We start from the raw sequence: 25,116 nt of genomic DNA, 5'->3' as shown, positions 1-25,116 counted from the left end.
CATTATTTGATACCACTGCTCCACCTGCAGGAACATCACATTCACACAAGACTTTGAAACACTTTTTAATGTTATTTCTCATTATTTTGTCTTTAAATGGTTTTGTTAAGGATTTAACAATGTGATCTTGAATGTGGGCTAATATGTGCATTTTATTATACATACATCCACACAACACCTGCATCAAGTCATCATGTCTCTTAGAAAAAGGTTGTGTAAACCTGAATATTCATTGATATCAAATGCTCATGCAAGGCACCCTTTAAAACACAACCAGCCAAACCAACCACTGAACATAACAAAGGAAAATCAAGAAAAAGAACACTTCAATATAAACCAGCAACCATGGCTGTGTCTGCCTATTCCTCAGCCATCTAGAGGCTCCCAAACAATCTCTACCTTTCTCCACAAGTAATCCGTTCTGGAGATGGGAATATGGCACAAGAACACACTAAATCTACCACCGTATTGTAGAAGCAAAAAGAAACAATCCCGTCTGCAGTGCATGCTTGATTCATTATAGGGGGCAATGACATTTCAGGCTGAGATATTGGCCCCAGTTATGACTGTACCATAATATTATTACCAGTGCCAGGTCTTGTGCCTGATTACAGTAATATGATTACAAGACAACAGCTGCCATGATAACCAGACTCCAGAGCAGTCCTTGGTTTTATCATTATGTCACTGTACATTTGCTTCCATGGTTATCCTGAAAAAACCCTGCTCTGAACCAACTGGTTGGAAACGTATCTGTTCCCACATGCTTTAATTGAATTTAATTTGAGTGCATTGTGCCACAGTATCAGGGAGGGTCTGTCTGGGAAGAGGGAGTGTATACTGTTTCTATTGGAAATATTTCAAAGAAATGACGACAAATTCCTTATGCACTGGCAGCAATGTCCTCACATCATTCAAAGAAATAAAGCTTTTGGAAATGCTGGTCATATACAGCATGGAGAAGAATAGTGAGTAGACAAGCATGCTGCGCATTATTATCCAAGTGCCACGAATGACAGCAAAATGGCATTCTAAGCTATACATGAAGTTTGCAAGCTGAATGACAGAAGTTTCTGAACATAAATTTCAATCTTAAAGCTGTATCAAACATGTTGATGTAAACCGGCAAACTGTGAATTTATTGTATCTTAATGCTTAATTTGAGATGACCCAAAGACCCATCTATAGATATTGTGCGTGCACACTATGGGACTCTACAGTTTTTGTTTTGCTCTACAGTGTGTTTATTTATTTGCCTTTGGATGACAAACTTCCTCTTACTGTCTCATTTGGACCACATACTAAAACAGGAAGTGGTCTACCCTGTGAATCAGCCTGCACTAGTGAAGCACTGCTCCATGTGGGCTTTACTGAGTGAGTTTCACATCTGCTTTTCATACACTTCTTTATTCATGAGAGTGTGCAGACATGACTCACAGCTGAATCAAAGGGCAGAAGCAAGGAGCAAATATGCCCATTTCCTGTCACACTTTTTTTGTACTGGAAGGTTGTCCACCCAAGTTCTACATGCTGATCACCAATGTTGACTGGATGAATTGGTCAATTATATACAGTACCAGACCAAACACAGCAGCAAGCAAGGCAGCCCTGTAGTTAAAGGTTGAGAAAGAGCCTAGGGCGCGGGGAGTAAGGAGTAGAACGTAAGAGCATCCAGAGTCTGATTCTTCCTTCATGCTTAATAGTCCTGGTTAGTAAGACGACCCTAACTACACCAGTGCAGCCCCTAACCTTAACCAATAGAGGTGTTTGTCTAACTTCAAAATTGCAATCAAATGTTCAGAGACAAAAAAAAAAAAAGTGTCTCTTGGCACAATAGATTATCCAATTAAGTTAATGGTCCTGGCGTGAAAAGACAGGAGGGATCAGCTAACCCTGACCTTGGCAGCTGGTCCCCTTAGATCTATGTAGAGGGGGTGTCTACAGTGTCTGAACAGTCTCTCCGGGTCTCTACCCTTTACGAGTGCCTGTGGTGTACAGTAGTCTACAATGAACTGGTGGGCATCCTGTACTGGGAACCAGTGGTATTTTTGGGTCATACTGTTAAGAAATCAAATGTAGTTATGCATTTCAAAGCTTTTTACAATTCATTGTCAAAGCAACGTTTATCTCAGTGAACACACCCTACAATGAACAAGGCTCGGAGAATGAATCCAGGTTCTGCACACAAGGCTCTGTAGTACCTCAAGCTTATAACACATTTGGTGTCATTGAGCCTAATGTAAAATCCACTAACTACTGGCCAGGCAGATCTATTAATAGCTTACTCTGTAGCAGACTACAGTTGGTGTGCCAGACTGGGTGAACGTCAATGAGGATTTTCTGCTTTTGATGTGTTAGAGATGGGGCAGGGGGAGGTGGGGGCGCATAGTGCATGTAGCACATGCGTGTGACTGTCCCCAGACAACAGCAAGCATCTGCTGCCACTTACAGATCCTTGTTGGAATTGATGGAGTTTATTGCTGAAGGGCAGGTGCCAACAGTCCCACACAATTGTCAAACTATACAGTACACACACTCAGTCACGCACTGCTCATAAATACATTCATTCACACACAGACTCTCTCTCACACAGACACACAGGCACACAAAGACATACGCGCCTACAGTGAGCAGTCACCTCATCTCTCCTAAAATTCCCATCGAGAACAGTGTTTCATACCTCGTAGTTTAATTATTTTAAACAAGGTCCACTTTGGGTTTTAATTTCCCCTCATAGGGAACAGACATGATTGAAGTGTAAAAGGCAGCGTGGCACAGTGTCTCCGCTCACTCTTTAGGTACTCTGAGGAGTGTCTGAGGACCACCTCTAAACATGGCCCCTGCTGCCAAGCAGGAGGTGTGAGATGGCTGTTGGATGACGAGCCTTGGCCTAGTTCTTCACACTCTGTTGGGTCCCACCCTGACTGTCCACTCAGCCTCACACTAACGAGGACCTTTTGTGCTATCAAAGAATTTGCCCTGATCAGATGGATTTCTGTGAGGGGTATTTGTGGAAGGTGTGAGTTGACAACTCCAGTGTCACATATAGATTTTGTGGAAACTGTTAAACTGATGCAACACATTCTAAAATGTTCTATGGGCTGGTGCAATGATTTGACAAGTGTTTGTGCTCTACGCCACGAAAAAAAAGCATTTTGTGTAAAATAATTCTTAAAGTGAAAGTGGCCTTGTGTACTTGCAGATGAGCATTCTTAGATAGTCTGTTGGGAATTTGTAATTGTAATTTATTTGTACGTCAAGCAATGGAATCAGATGTCTCTTGAAAGCAAGAGTAGTATGCCATGGTAATAAAGAAGATAATAATCAAAGAAAAAGGGAAGAAAAAGCAATATTCATCAGCGATATGATAAACTGTAATCGAGGCTCGGTTTTCGTTGAATTAACCTTTAAAAAAATGTTGAGGCTCTGAAAAGTCCATCTCAACCTTTCTGTGGCCATCATGAAATGCTTTTCAATGGACAATTTGGAGTTAGTATCCCCTGCAACATTCTTTATATGAATTGAACGTAAAGTGGAGAGGACACTTTCTGTATGAGGATAAATGCCAGAAACATTTTTAAGACGTTTCCTACTCATGTCCTCAGAGAACCTCCCTCTGGGTAAATCCTCATTCATCTGAATCAGCCTATAGAAAGGCCCCAACATTAATGCGGAATGTAGATTAATGTCAAGATGTATACATTTCCCTTGATATACTGTAACTATATGGTCAAATATTTTTCTTTGTTGAAGAAATAGGTACATTTACATTTGCATTTACATTTAGGCATTTAGCAGACGCTCTTATCCAGAGCGACTTACAGTAAGTACAGGGACATTCCCCCGAGGCAAGTAGGGTGAAGTGCCTTGCCCAAGGACACAACGTCAGTTTGCATGACCAGGAATCGAACTGGCAACCTTCGGATTACTAGCCCGACTCCCTCAACGCTCAGCCAACTGACTCCCTCCACATTTAAATATAAATTACTGGTCACGATCGGAAAATGTGCATTGTCAGATAAATAACATTTAAAAGGTTTAAGGATGAGTGAATATTATGCCTCCTGCCCAGCCTAGTATGTGTGTTTGCGTGTGAATTCCCTGGTGTCTATTTGGCCATGCATGCCTATGTCTTCTATTACTTTGTTTATTTGTTTGTGCAGACAGCAGCAGAAATTGTACAATCATGTGTAACGTAAATGGCCGTCTGTGCAGTAGTCTGGCGTTAAAGGAGGCCATATTGTGGTGATATCATCCCTGACCTGGGGCTGACACATTGTGTTTGGTTTCTGGCAGGAAGCCACACTTGGATCCAGGCTTTGTCTGGGTGCACACGGATTCTGGGTGAAGATCCAAGGGACAGTGAGGGGCCGGAACTTAGAGCGTGGGAACGTTAGTCCGGAACCGGAATGGATGGGAAAGCTGTTAGGAAAACATACTGCAGCTCATCCTAATCAAAGAAGGAGAGAGAGGGAGGAGAGAACAATGAGGGCTCGTGGAAAAGCTGAGGAGAGAATGGAGATGAGGATGCAATCATGGAACTCGTGGCAGCAGTCATGATATGATGATTCTGTGACAATGAGGTACATAGGATTGTAATTAGGTCACCAATATGGTTTAACCTCAATTCAGTTTGTGAATTAACCAAAATATGGGTCACCAAATGCTGTCCATTTTGTACGCTGGTACCACATTTACCTAAACCCAGTGGCCAGCAGTGGGTCCTGGGGATGGGGCGAAACAACTAATTTCACCAAAATAATTGAGTGATTAAGTTATCTGCTGATGCCAAAACAATCAGTGGCATGTATGAACTTTCCTTTCCCAGCCAGCCTGCCAACCAACTCGCCTCACTGTCACAGTTCTGGTCCGAGCCACGCATGAATGTGGAATGCATTACTCACTCCACACGCACTCTGTGTTTCCGGGGTTCAGCCAGGAGGAAACACAACTATCGCCCTCTACTTTCTTTTATGATCATAATCCAAGGGAGAAACAGCTGACAGGCAGGAACCAATGGGAGGCAAAATGGTTGTTCCACATTCTATGTGCTTTGGGAGAGTTGAGTCTCCCAACCGACTTTATTACATGTGTGTAAAACGGAAATTCTTCATTCCTAAATTTCAGCCCACAGTCTTACTCATGTGGGTGGGGGTAAATAGTTTAAATGTGTGTGTAAAAGAGGCATGCCTCAGATGGGAAATGGAAAGTAGAACCTCCAAGACTGTAGTGTACACTAGGGCAAACATTTCTCACTTAAGTCAGAGAGATGACATTGAATAGTACATTTACATTTATTCATTTATATAGTAATATATAGAATATAGAATAGTAATACTATTCTTCTTATTTACCCATTAATAGCCAAAATGTTTACAAAATTGCTTACAAAAATATTATCTAGTGTATATACGTATATTACTTACACTTGGGCTATTTCCAAATCAAAAGCTTACATTTACTCAGCCATTCAATACTGAACAAACTGAACAGTACTGTAGGCCAAAGAGCAATGAGACAGAACCAAATTTAAAAATAAAAACCATTTATTTTTATTTTGTCAACTCAAACATTCTGTACCTCTTGCAAAAATAAAAATACATTTACATTTTAAAAAATGCTGACACTGTATCATACAAGTATAAAAAGTTTTTTTTTGTTTTGAGTGCTTCCAGTTATAATTAATACTAAACTGTCGTTGTCCAGAGATATTTGTTTTCGAAAATGGGTACCATCACTTCACAGCACTCTTGTCAGGAGTGTAATTTGATGTATAAGCACACTGTTGCAAGAATTGCAATCTGTTCTGAATATAGAACCATATGTAATTACACACTGTCATTTAACATGTATGACAGTGAATGCATTTTCAACTTACAAGTTCCTATGAACTTTTCTGCATGAGTAATGTCAAGTAAAGTGTTAACAAAAAATATTTTGAATATATAGATTTGTAATGCACAAAACCATATTTTACAGTCAAATTGCTCCAGTGAAATGACTTATGGAAAATTAGGGCCTTACTACTTACCTGCAAGTCAACTAAAGGCCTGATGTCTGTTTTGTTAATTAAAAGACTGCCTTTTTGAAACTATACAAAATACAGCAGTTTAATTAACTCTTATGTCAGATAATGACAACTCCTGATACTGAACCGTTTCAGTTAATTGACTTGTAGCATATTCTTTATTTGCTTGGAGGTAGTCTCATCATTCAAATGCTTTGTTGTGTACCTGTGTGTAGAGGAAGAGAGTTGTAAGTAATAGGTATGCAGTCGTAAGTCACTAGTTACCAAATACACAAATCTATGATTATTGACGTGAACTGGTAACCATTTTACCTTAGTTAACATGAATCATTATGTATGATGTGTTATAGCAACACCTGTAGGAAAAACACCTCCTAAAGCTCAGCTACTAAGCACCTACTAAAATCCTCCTCCCCAATACTTTGTTTTACTTGTGTAGCTACTGATGTTTCTATACTGTAATATCATGTTGCCATCACATAACCATTTATATGTATCTACAATGTTATCACTACAGGTAATGTAAACATTGACCAGTAAAAAAATTGTGTATGCATGTAACATTGGTAGTTTTACCCCCGCAAAAAGAAATCACAATAACGACACTAGTTTGTAGAAGGTTCCCGCCCTCTTACCTGAGAGCATTTAAAAGGCCCTCCACACTGCTTGGAGGCTGATCCTTCAGGACTTTGATGCATCCTTTCATCTATGTACAATATCATTTAGAAGATACAAGTCCATTCATTTGTTTTTTAATCTTAAAAGTTGCCTTAAATCTAGATGTATTTGGGGTTTTGGCCACAGAAAGACTATGAAACTGTCTTTTTTCACATTTAATAAAAATGTGGGTTTATTCAGTTAAGCTTCATCCACAGATGGCATATCCAAACAGTGTCAGAATGCCTGATAAAGACAATAGCAGTGATTCGATATTTGATCCTGTTTATACGTACGTCTATCTTGGAGGACCTGGTGAAGGCTCCTGCAGGGTGGACATAGTCGTAAAGGATGATTACCCCCACCATCACACGCAAACAGAAGGACACAGTGTCCTCGTTGGCAAAGCGGCTACGGTACTCCCTGTTGACCACACAGTGTATATACAAGCACACACATCAAAAGTAAGCACTCAACGTTTACATAACAGTGGTAGCCAGGGTGAACAAACCAGGTGAACAATCATAATACTGCTATCAGAATCCTGCATTCAAAGGTGTTTATAGGATTGTGTTGACAAAAACATTTAACAGTTCGTAAAAATTATATTTTAATACACAGGATGCAATGACACAGCAATGATGATTGAAATTGTGAGCAAAACACAGTGAAGGCAACCAACTCACGGTGTCTCCAACATGACTTTACACACACTGGCCATTGTACTGAGGCAGTCTGTCGTGTTCTCAATGGGTAAGTCAGTGTTCTGAAAAATATAAGCAAACATTAAAACATTGGAATAGGACATGTATGTCAGAGACTTGTTAAAGTATGATGTTACCAAAATGTACTTATTTATGGGTACTGTCAATAGCTATGACCTATCTTTGTCTTGGATCCTGTACATGGGAGGTGTTTGATGTAAAACAAACTTTTATCCGGCAAGTTCCCAAGTTTCCACACTCACATCTGAGACAAATTTTGTTGTGGCGTCGCTTAGCGTTTTCAGCATCGGCGTGGCATTGGCATAGAACAGAGACATCCGATTGGCCAGTTCATTATTGACCTCGTTCTGCTCCTCTGCCTGAAAATAGAATTACTTTTTACTATTGTTTGTAACCCAGGTGTTCTCAAAAGCTAGGATGGAGGAACTTTTTTGAGCATTAGGACCCAAGGTTAGGCCATTGGCATTGCAAATTAAATCTATTCGGCTTTTGCTGCCTCTGCTTTTTAAATTGGTGTGCTCATTTAAATGTAAATCAACATGAGACGGACTCCCAAATTGACAAAAAAAGCTGCATTTACAGCTGAGCCAACTCATTACATTAAGTGAAGGCAATTCATTATATCAAAGCTTTATAGAAAAGGAAGCAGTCAGCATGCAATCTGTATGCCTCATGCATGAAGCTGTACAGTATGTTGGTGTAATGAGCCTGGGGAACTTAATGAATTATTCCCCAGCAGTGAGTGCTCCTAATGGGGGAGATACAAGGTCAACGAGCCCCTTGTCTCATCCTTATCCATTGTTCATTGGTGTTCTCTTTTGATCATCCTTGAAGGTTTAAGGTGGCTAAAGGCGGGATGGGCGAGTTTTGCGAACCCAGCAATTTTAGCTTGAGTACAAAAGGATCCAACCCAAAATATCCCACCCCCTCCCTTCAAAGCCCCTCCCCCAAAACACATGAACGCGCTGCCTGGAGGTAGGTACACAGACAAGTAGCCCGTCCAATCATTGCATTAGGTACGAATGCCATCCAATCATTGTTTGGTCTTAACTTAATCATCGGTCATGTTTATTACTGTCCTGCGATGCCCAAAGATAATGGATTGATTTAATTTGACTATTAAATAACCAATAAATCTAAAGGTTTCAGGATGTGGATACACCACAACTTATTCTTATAATAATTAAGGTTAGGGCAGTTGATGCATAAATATATACAATACTATTATAGGCATTTTATTGCATAAAATATGTTTTTCTGAGAAATCATTTTCAAATCCATCAGCAATTTGTACTCACAGCGACATTGTTGATGCGCATTCGGCTCAGTGTCCTCCTATAGTAGCTGAAGTCGTTTTGGATGGCGGGGTTTGTCATCTGTCATGGAAAGACACAAAATCACCACAAAAAACTTGATTAAAACATGCTCCTACCCTGTGCTTGACATTTACACAAGTTATGTACAGTGTATGCCTGGAAATGTGAGCAGTATTACGGTTATAACAGATGAATTGTCATGAAGAGTTTATAGAAGAGTCTATATAAGAGTCTATAGTAGATGTACCTCCATGTAATCAGTTCTCTTGGCAAAGTATAATTCCAATACCTTACATTTCTTTCAGTGTTACATTTCTGTAGTTTTTTTTATTGAGAAAACGGTGAAAAAAGGGTTGATCTCTTCATGTTCCTGACTTTCCCTTTCATTCATACCTACTTGCTATTACTCTCTCTTACTCGCTACCAGAGTTATGCAAATCATGACCTCTAAAGGGTACAGTAAGATAATTTAAAAAGAGAGGAGAGGATCCCATGGGGACTTTCTCCCCTCTCTATTGATTCACCATTAATAAACATGCAGTTCAAAGAGAACGAATATCCCAGTCTCATTTCCATGGCATATGTAGGTGGTGCCAGTGACACAGTAGCTCAGAGGATAGGGGTGAGTTGAATATGCATTGGAGGAGGGACAGGGTGGGGGAGGGGAAGATGAGGAGTCAGCAGTTCTTAAAGAAGGTGAAGATGGTGAATATGCTAAGGTACAGGGACATTTTAGTCAGGTGGGTTTTATGTGGTAGTAGTAGTAGAGCTGGAATAAGTGCTGTTTTTTTATCCAAGACGGATGTACTGTATTTCTTTTCCGTTTCGTTTTTTATTTTGTTTCAATGAACTGCAAGTTGAGAGAGTTAACCTCATCTCGACCTTGGGAGTGAGTTAACCAAATAAATGACAAATAGCCGAACCCAAACACAATAGTAGTAGGAAGACACCAGACCTTTAGCTCATCAAAACGCAGTGTGAAGTGGAGGATCTCAGCAAACTGTCTGGCCAGGGCCTGCTCCTGCTCCAGATGCTGTGTGGGGCTGCAGCGTGCGCTGGTCAGAGACTTTAGCAGACCATGCAACGACCCCTCTGAGGAGGAGAAAGAGAGACACACAGAGACAGGGAGGGAAAGTGGGGGAGAGAGAGAGAGAAAAAGAAATGGAGAGTTGTAGAGTAGAGGGGGAGAGAGGGAGAGGAGGGTTAGAATGAGAGTATGGGATCAGGACGGATAGAGGATCGCAGGAGATCTGCAAATGAGTCCTCTCGTTCACCTTCCGCTCTCTGCAAGTGACAGGCAAATCTCCACAGCACATTTCTCATGCGTATCTGAATTTTTGTGCCATACAGACCCATCTAAGATGACATTTCTACCTTACTATTTGGTTTTTACCAGAAACGATGACCTGTATCAATTACATATGCATTAAACGTTGGAAAGGAAAAAGGAATAATGAAAATGAACATTTCTTGGTCACCCGTAACCGCATCACATATCTGGGGCCGAGACACTTCATATTTAATGGATCAGACTAGTCTGGGTTCTCTCCTGATGACAGACCAACCCAGTTGCTGAGTTCTGTTGGGATTTCATGGCAAAGATTTAGCTTGTCGCTGTCACAGCCCATCTCCTGAGTGATGCGCCACTGGCCGAGGTCTAGACGTGATCAGAGCATGTGACAGATAATTAGGTCACTCCAGTTTTTCAGAGGCAGCCCCCCTCTTTTCCGCCTGTATCATTTAGTGAATAGAAAATCTTTCGCTTAAGGCCATTCATGTCTAGAGACTAATGAGATCTCATGGACTATGTGTGCTACATATGTTTTACATTCAATTATACCTATATACATCCTTGTCAATAAGATCATCTTCCCGGTAAAATCAAGTTGTAAAAAAAAGAAAATGGTGCTGTTGACTGTATATTGATTTTAGAAGGCAAGTGACAGGCCTGTACTTTACCTGGGAGCGGACGCATGCTTGTCAGTTGAGAGTTACCGCAGCTCATTCAAATCCTTATTTTTTTGCTTCTGAAAAAAGCTTTGCAACTGAGAAGGTGGTCTATGTCTCTGTACCTACCGGTGGGAGCAACAGAGGTGGTGTACACTATGGATCAGCCCTATTTTGCTCATGTCCATTAGCCTATTGGCATATTGGCAGGCCGGTATTGCAGAAGCACAGTGATCAGTGTCATAATGATCCTGCCTAAATACAGAGCCCCTACATACTGTAGCGTACAACGGACAGTGATATAGATATATTTGATCAACTTTTATTAAGCTTTAATAAGGAAGTTTGATCGTGTTCGAACGTGATTGTTGAACGCGTTTAATGTTTACTTTAATCTTTTTCATACATTGATTTATTTGCTCAAGTGAGAAACTAGATGAGAATACAATCAACTCAGTATTATCCATGTTGGTAGTACATAATGTTAATGTCATGATATTGTGATATAATTTAATCATATCTTTCCACCCATTACATCAACACATAACATAATGCCTCACATTTGCTTCTATTGTCCAAATGTACTTTTGGACATTTGCTCTTTGATTGCTGAATAAATTTTGATATAGACTTAAGTCAATGCACTCAACATAATATTTTTTTGTAAGAACTGTATTTCTATATTTTTGTGATTCGTTCCAGTGTTTTCTCAGAAGAAGCTCATCACCACAGTGTGTGTGGCTGTTGTGATGTACATACCTAACCTCAGAGAGAACTCATAGAACTTCTTCAGTTTCCCCACCAGCGGCACCACGGCAGCCCAGGCTCTCTCCTGGACCTGGTCCACACTAGGATTCTGTATCGCCTGGAGGGGGGGAGGAGAGGCATGGAGGGAACAGTGGACGGATGGAGAAAGGGATGGAAATGAAGTGGAAGAGATGAGGGTGGAGGTTAGACCAAATGAGGTTTGGAAATATTGGAGAGGAAATATGAAATCATTAGAGACAGTTGGAAATGCAGAATGAGGGGTATCAAGAAAAGGGAGGGAGAAAGGTTTGGAGAGGTAGAAAGAAAGGGGTTGGGCTGATTTGTCTTGGGAAATGCAATTCACTTAAATAACTAAGAATAGAATAAAACTGACAGAAATTGCTACTGTCTCAACATTGTGCTGTGAGGAAATAAAGCTGGTGAGGAGGGGGGGGGGTATGGGCTTTCTCTAATCTGCACAAAGTTCAGTAGCTTTTCTTTTCTCCAAAATGACACATTTTGATCAAAAGAACAAAAGCATTGGGAAGAATACAAGAGTAGGAGCCTATTTCCAAAATAATACAGGAACCTTTGGACCAAAAAAATAAAAAAGGAATACATGATTGACAGCTTGGCGCATGCTGCCCCTTGGTTCCTGCTGTTACCACGGCAACCATTAAAAGTATCTAGCTGAAAATAAACTGCTTTGCCCGAACGAAAAACCATGGATACAGTCAAAACCCTGTCACTACCTCAAGCCTACCAAGACAACTGCACAGTGATTCTTGTTAAAACACCAGTTTAATGTTCAACCTCAAATTACATTCTATTTCAGTCAGGGTTGCTTCCTATCGTAGCCTGTTGAGCATCAGCCACGGTCAGAGATTTAGGAACCGTTAAATGTCGATGCTGTTTATATTTCTTGTTCCTCTCACCTGTCTGATCTCTTCTCCTGCTCCACGGTAGGACTGCAGGTCATCCAGTATGGCCAGAGCCTCCAGCAGCACCTTGTTCACCTGCTCCCACTGCTGCCTCTCTGCTTCTGTAGGCTTGGCATCTGGGGACGGTGCAAAGTAGCAGTGAACAGAAGCCTTACGATGCTATAGGATGTTGGGAGGACATCTGTAATGTGATTTTATGTCTGCGAAATGAATGTGTGAGACTAGTCAAAAGGATGAACAGTGTCATGTGACAACTGAGATATTAGTCGTTTGCAAGGGAGATTTTCGGAATTGTGAAAGTAACAGAAAAACCCATTGGAAGCAGTGTACCCCTTGGCCCGAGCATAGTCTACAGGACAGACGCTGAACGGATGAGGGAAATGAATAGGAAATGTGAGCAAAGTGTTCTACCTACTAAGCTAGGATGAGGAGACTTGTGTGTTGATGAAGGTAAATAGGCTGGATAAGTGAATCCTACAACCCTGGTTACAAACTTGGCAGTGAGGACACATAATCCAAGTTGTGTGCAGGAATAAAGGGAGAATAAAGATGGATAGCAAAGGGAGGAGTGATGTAAGGAGAATGAGAGACACAGTTTTGAGAATGTTTTTTTCTGTCGCAGAAACCTTTTGCTTTCCCTAGCTGAAAGGGCATTACCAGATCACTCCTACCACTTCTGCCCCCTATACATACCTGTCCCTCAAATTGAATGTCTGAATGGATGGATAGGTGGATTGGATGGATAGGTGTTGTGTGTGTTCTGGGGTTGCTGTGGGTGTACCCTTTTGCTTACTCTCAAAGTCCAGGAAGAAGTTTCCCGCATTGTTATCAATGTCCCTCGTCAACACCTTGATCAGGTTCCCCATGATGGACAATGAACCACCTACAAACAGTGGAAGGGAATTGGTCAGATTAGATATGCATACATTTACTGCTTCCTACCAAACTGTGTGTGTGCTTGTCTGTATCTTAAATTTAACATGGTAACAATATTATATAATTTTCTTAAAATGTCCTAATAATGTTGCAGTGATGCCAAACTCTGAGATGATAACCGCTCATTTCCAGAGGTTAATTACTAGGGTAAATATTCTGAACTTGACATCACAAAACATTTAAATTACAACAACACAATTAACCCTACAGCCACATGCATTTGGCAATTCATTTCACTGTATCGTTAAACGGCAAACATGTACAGCCGTGGCCAAAAGTATTGAGAGCAACATACATTTTGTGTTTGCAAAGCTTGTTGGGCCTTGGCATAAAATGACTGCTAACATAATTTCAGTAATATCATCAGCACAGGGGAAAGTGTCAACTAGTTTTAGCCAGGTGAAATCACTCTGATTGGATTTTAGGAGCAGATTGACTGCTGTAAAAGGGGACTATTTGCATATATTGAAAATCTTTACCCCCAAAAAGCTTTAAAAAATATGAAATGTGCCTTATTGTATTCCAGTATTCTATAGAAACATGTGAAAACATTTTCATCAAATACTGAACCAGCAAACCTGTTGTGCAAAACACAACATTTGTCATTGCCAAAACGTATGACCACGACTGTATGAGTTCTAAGCAAAGGGAGAAAGGGTGTTTTGTATGTATGACATGTTTATAATATAGAGGAATCCTCGTACTTACTGATGCCCTATAATGAATCAGAAGTGTTATCCCTTACTTTTTAGCTTCGTCACCAAACAGAGGTTGTGTAGAAAATACATTAATTACACTCAGTACTGAAAACACTTTCATGGAGCACTATCCTGACATTAGGTCACCACGTTGTTGTAAAAACGATTGAGTTGCTGTTTTTTGGTTGACAGATTAAGGATGGGCGCTGTTTTCAAATAAGGAACTCAACTCTGTCAGTTGGCATTGGCTATTTCAAGTTATTAACGAAGCCTGTCCTTACAAGTGTCATTGCGCATCACCGACACTCCCTTCTGTGCCATGAGCCCCACCTGCTCTCTCACTGCCATCACATCTGGGTGCATGTGTGGGAGTGGGTGAGGCAGAGGACAATCCATGGGGCGCTACAATCACACCCAAATATTGATTTTTCTTTTAAAAATGAACATTGAGTTGTCTACAGCTGAGTTATCTACAGTTGGTAACTTGGGTGCAAACCCTGACTTTTAATATGTAGTGGTGGTCAAATCATGATTCACATACAATGAGACATAGTTAGCTGTCAGCCGCAGTGCCGACAGCCTTTAGTACAGGCAGACCACATACTATTGTCATAGACAGTCGCTATGGTTCCCTGCATGGAAAAATAAATGAATACACACAAATGTTTTGCTTACAGCAGAACTAATATTTTCTGACAAAGGTCACTGATAAAAATGTATTACTAAATCAAATAAAAGTTAAATGTATGAGCATCGAAGACGACCCTTGGGCACAACACTTTCTGATTACACAAACTTGACTCATATATGATGGGAATCTTTAGGAGTGTGAGTGGACAGCAATGACTAACTTAGTTGGTCAGATCTTCATCTCTGGGGCGACTGGATGACTTCCTACTACAATAGGTTGCGGGGTGGTTGCTAGTTTGTCCTTCACTGCCCCCTGGCAGTCAATCTGGCACTGAACGTTTAAGTGGTCAGCTGCCAACAGGATCCTGAGTAGCTGTCTTGGCAGTCGTTTTTCCTCCAACCTAATCTAATGCACCTGAACCTACTAATGATCTGGTTGATGAGATTAATCTGATTAATTACAACTGGGGTTGGAGTCCAAGGCCACAGGATGGGAGCTCTTCAGGAAAAGGATTAAGCAGTTGGGAGCGGCACTAAAACTAACTGAAGCTGGTACACACTGGCTTAAGAAATCAGTTCTACTGTACGTCTATCATGGTTAAAGAACTACAAGGTGTGCAGAGAGAATTTTGGTCAAGAAAACACTGACCTAAAAATGCCTCATCAATGTCATCAGTGTGCTTAAAAATTGTTTTCTGGATTAATATTATTATTGTTATTCTGTAGCTTTTTCTGAAATGTACATGGGATTAAACTACAGGATCATCCATCTGGTAAACTAATACAGAAAGTAATATCTCTTTAATGTTAAGGATAAGACCTGAGGCCCTGCACTCAACTAAACATACCCTGCTACTGTACACAGTACCTTAGAAATGGTCTGTACTTTGAAACTGAAACTGAATTTTGACTGAACTATTCTAATTGATTCTAGATATCTATTGATGAACCATAACTGTAAACTAACTGAACCTGCTGAAATCTGCTCTGCCTGATGACATGCAGTGAGCAATGTCATAAAGTACATTTGGATAACTCAAAGAAAATTATTTACCATATGCTTAAACCAATCAGCTATTGGGCCTGGCTAATCCGTCACTGCATTTTAGCAACATGGCAAAACACTGTATTAGGCTAATGAGCCTACTACAAATTGGCTTTAATGTGGCATCTAAATCAGTCATGTTTAACAACTGCAACAGGCCTTGTAATCCATGCAGTTAGCCTAGCCAAACATGCTTCAAGCAGAAAGATGGATGGGGTTTTTAGTTTCAATACTAAAGGCTGTGGTGTTTCAGATGTGCACCAGAACTATTAATCTGTTGATCTATTTGTAATGCTAATAAACATACACATGTAATGGATTAGTACTGTATGTGGCTTTTATATGAACCATGTTAATTTGAGATGTTCTTGGCATTCATTTACATGTAAATGAATACAAGTATACAACTTTTTTATTTGACTTGTCACTTAAACTCACAATAGACTGTACTAGACATAATGTGATCGTAAGAGTAGTATACTTATAGCAATACCTTTGGATTTATATTTGATACTTATTCAAAGATGTTATAAATAAAAGGCAGTAGTAGTTATATTGACAGACAGGATCTCAAGGAAAGACTGTTGGTATTGGTGGGCGTTTGATTGTTATTTAGTTTGTGTGGACCTGTGTGACCTCTCATGAGGCGTGTGATTTGTTTATCTAGGCTCCAGTATGATAGAGGCAGCTCTAAGGTGGACTACTGTTGATGAGAGAGATTCAGGGCAATGTGTATGACATCACTACTGACATCACTTGTTATTGTTTACAGGATAACAGAAAGCCCCACCCCTTACTATCACCCCAAACCCCATCATCCCCTTTGAGCTTGCCATTGGTGGGGGGTTGGTGAGCCACGGCAGAAACGGGTTACAACTGTCTGAAGCCCCCTCATTCGTCTAGAACTCCTCTATCCTTCTTTCCCATTGGCTGAGTAGAGGAACTCAGCATTCGACTGTATCCATGGAGCCCCAAAAATATATCTCCACTGAAAACAGTCGAATGGCCAATCAGAGGACAGCTTTGGGGGAGGAGAGGAGATTACTACCACTAATAAGACAAGAAAAGGGATATATGCATACAGATTGAGTGCTGCTTGAAATCAGAATATGACTTTAAAAAAAGCAGTTCTTTCTGTAATCTGACAGAGTGGTTTTTAAGAAAAACAAGCTTTGCAAGAAACAGAGGGAAACCTTGTAGATTGTGAGAGGTATCTAAATGAAGTTTTATTTCTTAGTTGTCAATATTTTTTTTTGGGGGGGGGGTTGTCTCACATTTAAAAAAAATTTGCTCTGGTTTAACAAAACAATCAAAAAATATATTTAGAATGAGAGCCAAAGATTTGGTATTGCTTTTCCCATTAGTATATCTATTGTATTCTTTTCTGGTTATTAAGACCCACAACTTTCTGCACAGTGGAAGGGCTGTTAGTGTGTGAGGAGAATCTCTCATGTTGAATGAAGCTGTGTTAGTACATTCCTAAGCCTCTACCGCAGTGCAGCATGATAGTCCACGTGCCCTCCATACAACTACTACTACTACCTAAAACCACACTATGAAAATCACCCCCATTTCCCTTCAACATCTCCTCTCTCTCTCTCTCTCTCTCTCTCTCTCTCTCTCTCTCTCTCTCTCTCTCTCTCTCTCTCTCTTCAAAGGGCTTTATTGGCATGAAAACAACAATTGTTCATATTGCCAAAGGAAAGGTAGAATTACAGAAATAATAATAAATGTAAATCATGGCCTTATATATACTTATATTTCACACACTCACATACAGAGACACACACGGCAGTTTAACATATACATACGTGTAGCTACACCACACAGGTGTACAACTTGTGTACAACAAGTTGGTATATTATTAATTTTGCCAAATAATCGGTATAAATAAATACATAAATAAGTAAATAGATACACACACACATGTGTATATATACATATATATATATATATATATATATATATATATATATATATGTATACGCATACACACATGTATACACACCCACACGTATATATACACACGCATATACCCATACATACACATACATACGCACATAGAGGTTATATAATGATAATAATAATACAATTTAAAGAAAATATTAAAACAAAAATGAAAACATGTTATGTTTGCCATATTATACATTTTCCTCATTGTGGCTGTCTCTAAGGCCATGACAGGCTGATACAAACTTTTGTGGTGGAAGGTATTTTCTTCACTTTGGCTAAGGTGTAGGTAGAATTTAGTTGCTCTTTTTTGTATTTTGATGATTAAAGGATACACTCCTAATTCAGCTCTGCAGGCATTGTTTGGGGTTTTGAACTCTTAATATGTTTTTACAGAATTCTGCGTGCAGGCTTTCTATGGGGTGTTTGTCCCACTTGGCAAATTCTTGGTTTGCAGGTGGGCCCCAGATTTCACAGCCATGTATCGCAATGGGTTCTATAATGGATTACATAATTTTAATACAGATTTTGATTGGGATGTCAATTTTAACATTTCTTTTGATGGCGTAAAAAGCCCTTCGTGCCTTGTCTCTCAGGTCATTTGCAGCTTTTTGGAAGTGGCCTGTGGTGCTGATGTTTAGACCAAGGAAAGTATAATTTTTGGTGTATTCTAATTGGTTAGTTCCCAGGAGGAATCAATATTTGGGATCCTGATTTCTTTTTTGGAAAACAAGAATTTTAGTCTTTTTTAGATTGACTGTTAGGGCCCAATTTTGACAGAATCTGTGCAGCAGGTCTAGATGTTGCTGTAGTCCCTCCTTGGTTGGGGACAGAAGCACAAGGTCGTCTGCAAAGAGGAGGCATTTGACCTCTGTGTCCAGGAGAGGGATTCCAGGTGCTGCAGACTGTTCTAGTTCCCTCGCCAGACCATTTATGTAGATATTAAAGAGGGTGGGACTCAGACTGCATCCCTGTCTTACTCCTCGACCTTGGACAAAGAAGTCTGTATGCCTTTGTCCAATTTTGACTGCACACTTGGTATTTGTGTACATTGATTTTATGAGGTCATATGTTTTCCCCCAGACTCCGCTCTCTATCAGTTTATATAAAAGGCCTTCATGCCAGATTGAGTCAAATGCTTTTTGGAAATCAACAAAGCAAGAGAAGATTTTATTCTTGTTTTGGTTAATTTGTTGGTCGACAATTGTTTGTAGAGTGAATATATGTCTCTCTCTCTCTCTCTCTCTCTCTCTCTCTCTCTCTCTCTCTCTCTCTCTCTCTCTCTCTCTCTCTCTCTCTCTCTCTCTCTCTCTCTCTCTCTCTCTCACTCACTCACTCACTCACTCACTCACTCACTCACTCACTCACTCACTCACACACACACACACACAAAAACAGACACACACTACTAATACAACACAATTCCCAGCCAAGACCCCTCCTCTCTCCCCCTCACACACACAGAAGTAGAGGCGACACGTGGGGGCGGGCGACGCAAGGCTAGAGAAAGGAGGAGGTTGACTTGACCCAGATATGCCCAATGACACGCCATGTAGCATTAGCCTCCATGCTATTGCTAGCCTCTAGCTCAACGGGGTGGGAGTGGCATGCTGGGGGTGCCGACTGCGCAGTAAAGCAGAAATCAGTGGGGTATATCGACCCGCATGGGACTGGCACAGATTAAGGCATGTATGCTCCATTTAGTGGGCATTTTCTTTTTTATATATAACCTAGACGCGTACCTTTTAAGGTTACCAACAGTACTGTACCAGATTATCTATGCCCTTAAATTTGCCTCCGAAAGTTGGTAGCAACTTCCTACCTTACACTGGTGCAGCCAAAACCCCAGGGAAGAGGAAAGACAAACACATACATTGCAAGATATTGATGTAGTTTGTATTTACTCGTGTTTGGATTTGGGTGTTTGGTTGTGCCAGTGTAAGATGTTACTATTGTCATATATATATATATATCAGGGTTTCCCGCAGAAAATGTGTTGGTTAAGGTGGTAGTGTGGGGTTTGCCGACAGACGAGGGAGGAGGGGGGGGGGGAGGGGGTAGACTGGCGTTGGTCACGGTTTGGAATAAAAGGGAGAAAACAGGACAGAGTAACACGGCGGATATCGCTCATAATTTTTTTTTAAATGTTCATTTTTTGGACAACGTAGTTAAGGCGGCTTTACTTCATTGATATACAACTGTGATAGAATAGAAGCACCCCACCATTAATGGGATCAGGGCAATTTTTCAACTGGCCGTTGCTGTTCATGCTTTATTAAGCCCTTTGTTTGACCTTGGCACTGCCCTCTACTGTTAGCGACATTTGATCAAAAACACAGCTCAAATCAGCACACAGTGAACCCAACCACTCCCACCCAAACACTGCCATAGATAAACTGTTCAGACACACATCTAATGTCTTGTCAATTCCAATACACACACTCACACACACAGAGACCTACACACACACCCTGTACCCAGCTCCTTTCAAATCAAAACAAGTCCTCCCCTCCCACCACACACCATTGGCATGGTCTAATTCCGAGCATAGCAAAGGCTGGTACTGAAGCATCTTAACTTGTTTACTACTGCTGCAATGCTGTGGTCCTGTGTACTTCAGATGTGACTAAATCACAATATGTTGTAATGTTCTACGTCACCCTGTGATAGTGTGTGTGTGTATTTACGTGATGGTTGTCTTTATGACTGTAACCATGTTTTGGCAGAGTGGGGGGGTGTAAAGATGCCAGACTCCAGGCTTAAAAGGGGGGTGAGTGGAAACATAACAGGGCATTGAAAGGGCACAGACATCCTGAGACATTATCAGCACAGTGCTTGGAGGCAAAAGACAGAGGTGTCTTTGAAGAGTTTTGATTGCAAGCTTGACAGATATGCCACACACGCACCCACGCACAAATGCGGATGTCCACATGAGATACAATATTATTAGTAGGAAAATTCACTCACTTTGCAAACCAAATACAGTACATTTACTTACACACATATACAGTACACATACACAAGCCCTATAGGATAGCAGATCCAAGAGAAACTTTTTTACGTAACCTAAATGTTTCTAGTTTAATATACAGTATTTCAATAAAATACATTTTATAATACTTCCTAATAAAAATCTTGATTTGCACTTCCAAATTCACAAATGCATAATGTTAAATTCTAATTTGATTCTTTCTTAGAAAACCATTTAGTATTTACATTTACATATTTTGGGGCCCTCTATCATATCTATCTATTTACATAGACAGCTGTGCTAATGTTTAGTGGCTTTCCAAAAATATCTTCTTTTTTTTTTTTTACTTTTTACATGAAAACTGCAACCAGGTCACAAAAACCAGGGCAGTGTTTCTGGAGTTCCAGCCTAAGGGTGCACAACCAATCTGACATGCTAGAGAGGTGCGGGAGAACACACGCTTCCATGTGTGTTCGGTGGTGTCATTTTGCTCTCTGGTGGAAGGAACTGGAACTGCAAGGTGAAAAAACACCTTATGGTTTCAACCATAACCTGTTATTGGTGTTGAGGCATTATAAGCAGCTGTTGACACATTTCTCAATGTCTGCCAATGATAAAATACATTGGCCTATAAATGGGATTAAACAGGATAGCACCAACAGTTTTTTTATTATATAATCTAATTTACAACAGTTGGCAGATGCATTTTTGACTAAATTGTTTCAATGAGCACATACACAAGCACAAATAAGCACAAACATAGGTAATGTATGTGTCTCATAGACTGTGCATGAGAATTATTATTCTTAGTATTGTGTATTGAGTGCAAGAATGTAGTAATTTGAGGAATCTATCAAGCTGTGGCTGCATTAATCTTTTACGATTTAATGGTTTATGTAAACTCAGAGACGAAAGTGAATTATGCCAGGTCAATATCAAGCCTACAAATCAGACCTAAAATCGGGTAAATCATCTACTTTTACAGTCATTTTGTGGTAAACAATACCCTCTAGGGACGAGGAACAAAAAACTATCCAAAGAAACACATTAGTGAATTGAATATGTGGAGAAAGCATTTTGCAGAACCCCTGGGAGAGGTACTGGACCACCGACACAATGCTTTTGAATGATTGCCTCATGTAATCAAGTAAAAAATAAGTGTTTTGCAAGTCTTTTTTTTTAAACATTTTTGTTTAAACTTCTGTCGAACCGGAATCCATCCACCAAGACTTCCTGTCTGGATTGGGGGAAGTGAGTTCAACAGTAGGATAAAGTACAATCTGTCTGTGGTCTATCGAGTCACCTAAAACTGTCACACACCCACTGTATACACAGAACACCTGAAACACATTATTGTACATTATACAGACATTAAAAAGTACTCGATTGTAATTAAAAGAGGTTGATATACAGTGCCAGAAGTGAAGCACAACTTGCAATTACAGTACTGTCGATTTTGGTACAGTACAGCAGCCTTGCAGATAATAGACAGCAGGACAACTCTTAGACACAGCAGCTATAGTATATTGGCATATATGCCATATGCTTCCAAATAACACTGAAAAAGACCCCCTTACACACATTCATACATAATATATATTCAGTACACATACCCTAACTACTGCTGTCATGGAAATGAAAAATACAAAACAGCACGGAAAAATGCCAAGAGCTGCACCATAAGAGGTGTGATGTCAAGTGCAGCGGGAGGGGAAACTTGTGAGAACTTGCCACTCGTGGCGTGACTGTGCATGCTATTTGTCTGAGCACAAACACCAGCAGCTCTAAATGGCCATGTGGGGAACACATTCACACACAATTGGGGCCTTTAGTCAGAGTAGGTTTGTATTCTAGCAGCAGTGAAACAGAAAATTATTATGATAATTTGTTCATTTATGCATCTATATGTTAATGTATTCATAAACATGTTTTTTCTTATATATATTACATACAGTGTATGACAGTGATTATTCAAAAAACACAACACTCGTGTTGTTTGAAGCCTTCTGGGTCTAATTTCACACGTTAATATTGGTGGGTGCTGCAGTTCCAGACACTTGTGGTTGCAGACACAAGTGAACAGAGATCCACACTCAAAGAAGCCTTCCAGGAAGTAGAGAAAAGCAAGAGGCTGGTATTTCCTGTGCAGTCATGTTTCTCTGTCTGTACCTTTTTGACTGTCTTTGTCAACTTGAAGGTCGTAAGCCACAAAATATATTGTTGCAGCTATTTGTGTTGATCATGAGAAGTGATAATGGCATCAGTGTGTGAGACAAATAAGGCAACAACCCATCTTATTATGCCGCAGCAAAATAAGTTTTACACCCAAGACAATTTCTGAGGTGTGAAAATATAATGATGGTTTACAAACAATTTCTCATGACCATACTACAGTTCAAACTAACTTAACAAAATATACACTGCAGACGTGCAGTAAAGATCTTTAATCTATACAAAGGCTTTGTTCCTGTAAACTGTCTGAATAAATAACTAATCTATTCTAATCTGTTTATTTAAAGACACTTTCATTAATAAAGGTCCCTGTCATAGTAACAGTACAACTTTCATATAACCTTAACTTTATTATGACTAAGCCTATCCATTTCGAAGACTCCTAAATAATACCCCCTGAGGCTTAAAAGAAACACAACCTGTAACTCGGGTAGTCTAACAAGTGGCACAGCTTACGGACCTGCCCTGCAGCGCAGAAGAGATGCAATCATTTGTACAGGAATGCACACAGTCTCACCAATGTAAGAAAGTGAAGTTTCTCAATAACAAAACTATGATATATACTTATTTATACTTATGATTGATATACTATAACATCTGGAGGTTTTGCTTACTCCAAAAAACCAGATAAAGAAAATCCTCTTGCCTTTGAGATGAAAGATGTGTATCTTTTTCTTAACCTTGTTTATCTACTATAGGCCTACAAATGATACGAGTAGCAGGTGAGTAAGACATCATAAAAGGGTCAACAGTCAGTCTACAGTATGCCTGTGAGAGAAGTGAACCTAGACAATAGACTGTACACAAAGTTTACTGTCAATAGTAATGTATTTACTTATATTCACACTATTGTTAAATCATCCGGTATGGACACATATTTTAATTAAATTCTTTAGGAAAAATATGCTAGTTACTTATTTTTGACTTTTGAAATATGATGGTCAGCGTCAAATGACAACAGGTTCTATTATGCATGAGAATGTCTATGCTGTCCACAATGTTCAGTAGTGTTCTCTTATCCATTCATTTGACTGTAACACAAACAAGATGTTGCTGAACATCCTATTGCATTTTTACAATTTAAGGGGCCCATTGTGTAACATAATATAAGTGTTACTTCACGTTACTTCACCAGTTAAATAGGTGAAGCAGATTATGTTTTGGTCTGAGATTGAGATATGATTTGTTGATAACTAACAAAAGTTGAGTTAACTCTAAACATCAAGTAAATATTTTCTCTTCATTTTTGTCTCCTAACATTTCTAATTTTATAGTGAATCGATGACGATGGGCAAACCATTAATTATCAGACTGTAAGATGCAGTACTAGAAGTCAGACACAACGATAATGACGGAACTAAAATGGATTGTGCGTGTTTTGAATAAACAAATGAGGAAGTGAATACTTTGTCAGTTCACTACGGAAAATGTAATATATAACATAGTTCAGACAAGCATCAGACAGTATAAAACTGACATCTTTAGGCGTCATAACACATTTAGTTGTTTTAACTCCGTAGAGACAAGGCAAAAATGCTGCGTTGCATTATTGTATGCCCTTTCCACATATAGTCCATAATTAAATAAAACTGTTAACTTACTTTGTACAAGCAGAATATTTAGGTAAATCCTGCTGCAATTCAGAATTCGCGTGGAATGTATACCTGAATATGATATTGCCACACGTTTGCAACCCCCGACACGCATGACATTATAAAACCATTTCCAACCGACGTGCAAGCGCAAAAGTAGTTACATTTCTGTACATGTTTAACTTACCTTCGAAATGTAGCCAATTTCCACCTGACCTTGGTCGGTAAATGAATGTTTTATCAAGTAAATAGACAACCAGGTACACGGTCCCGTACGTCTCTATGAAGATGATTGGTCAACCCGGAAAAATAATTGCTTCTGCTCAGGTCTTGTCTAGTAAGGCTTTTGAAAGAGAGCAGCCCATAACTATAAAAGGCATTGATTTCACGAGTAGGAAGTGACACTTCATGACAAAGGCGGCAATCTCCAAACTCTGACTGGGTGTGTGAAGAGATTCAATACATAGCCTAAAGGTAAAGTTGATATAAACAGTCAGTATGCCCCCATTCACAGCTCGATTAATATCATAACTTTTTCTTTTTACTTTCTCAGGGGCTTTATTTTGTTGGATAAATGTAGGCCTGTTTGCAATTGCACATCAAAGACACTGCTTGATTTTATCCACTCATTCAATTAAGGAAAGGAAAGTGATGGGTTGGTGTAAGATATTAAATTAAATATATGGTATTACATTTAAACA

General features: G+C 39.8%; 1 protein-coding gene across 1 annotated transcript; it reads right to left on the bottom strand.

Annotated features, from left to right (window-relative positions):
* Window positions 1-5,528: 5,528 nt before the first annotated feature.
* fam49ba (family with sequence similarity 49 member Ba) lies at window positions 5,529-24,742 on the bottom strand. The gene is made up of 11 exons (XM_067252772.1): window positions 24,603-24,742; window positions 13,155-13,244; window positions 12,356-12,477; window positions 11,433-11,538; window positions 9,682-9,818; window positions 8,709-8,786; window positions 7,653-7,769; window positions 7,372-7,451; window positions 6,982-7,108; window positions 6,664-6,734; window positions 5,529-6,233 (listed from the first exon to the last, which is right to left on the bottom strand). The coding sequence occupies exons 2-11, from the start codon at window positions 13,225-13,227 to the stop codon at window positions 6,164-6,166; spliced, it is 981 nt and encodes a 326-aa protein (XP_067108873.1). The 5' UTR covers window positions 13,228-13,244; window positions 24,603-24,742; the 3' UTR covers window positions 5,529-6,163.
* Window positions 24,743-25,116: the final 374 nt, after the last annotated feature.

This window comes from Osmerus mordax, chromosome 16 (genome assembly GCF_038355195.1).
Source record: "Osmerus mordax isolate fOsmMor3 chromosome 16, fOsmMor3.pri, whole genome shotgun sequence".
Classification (NCBI taxonomy): Eukaryota; Metazoa; Chordata; class Actinopteri; order Osmeriformes; family Osmeridae; genus Osmerus; species Osmerus mordax.
The sequence above is the reverse complement of the archived record's forward strand: the minus strand, read 5'-3'. Positions and strand labels throughout refer to the sequence as shown.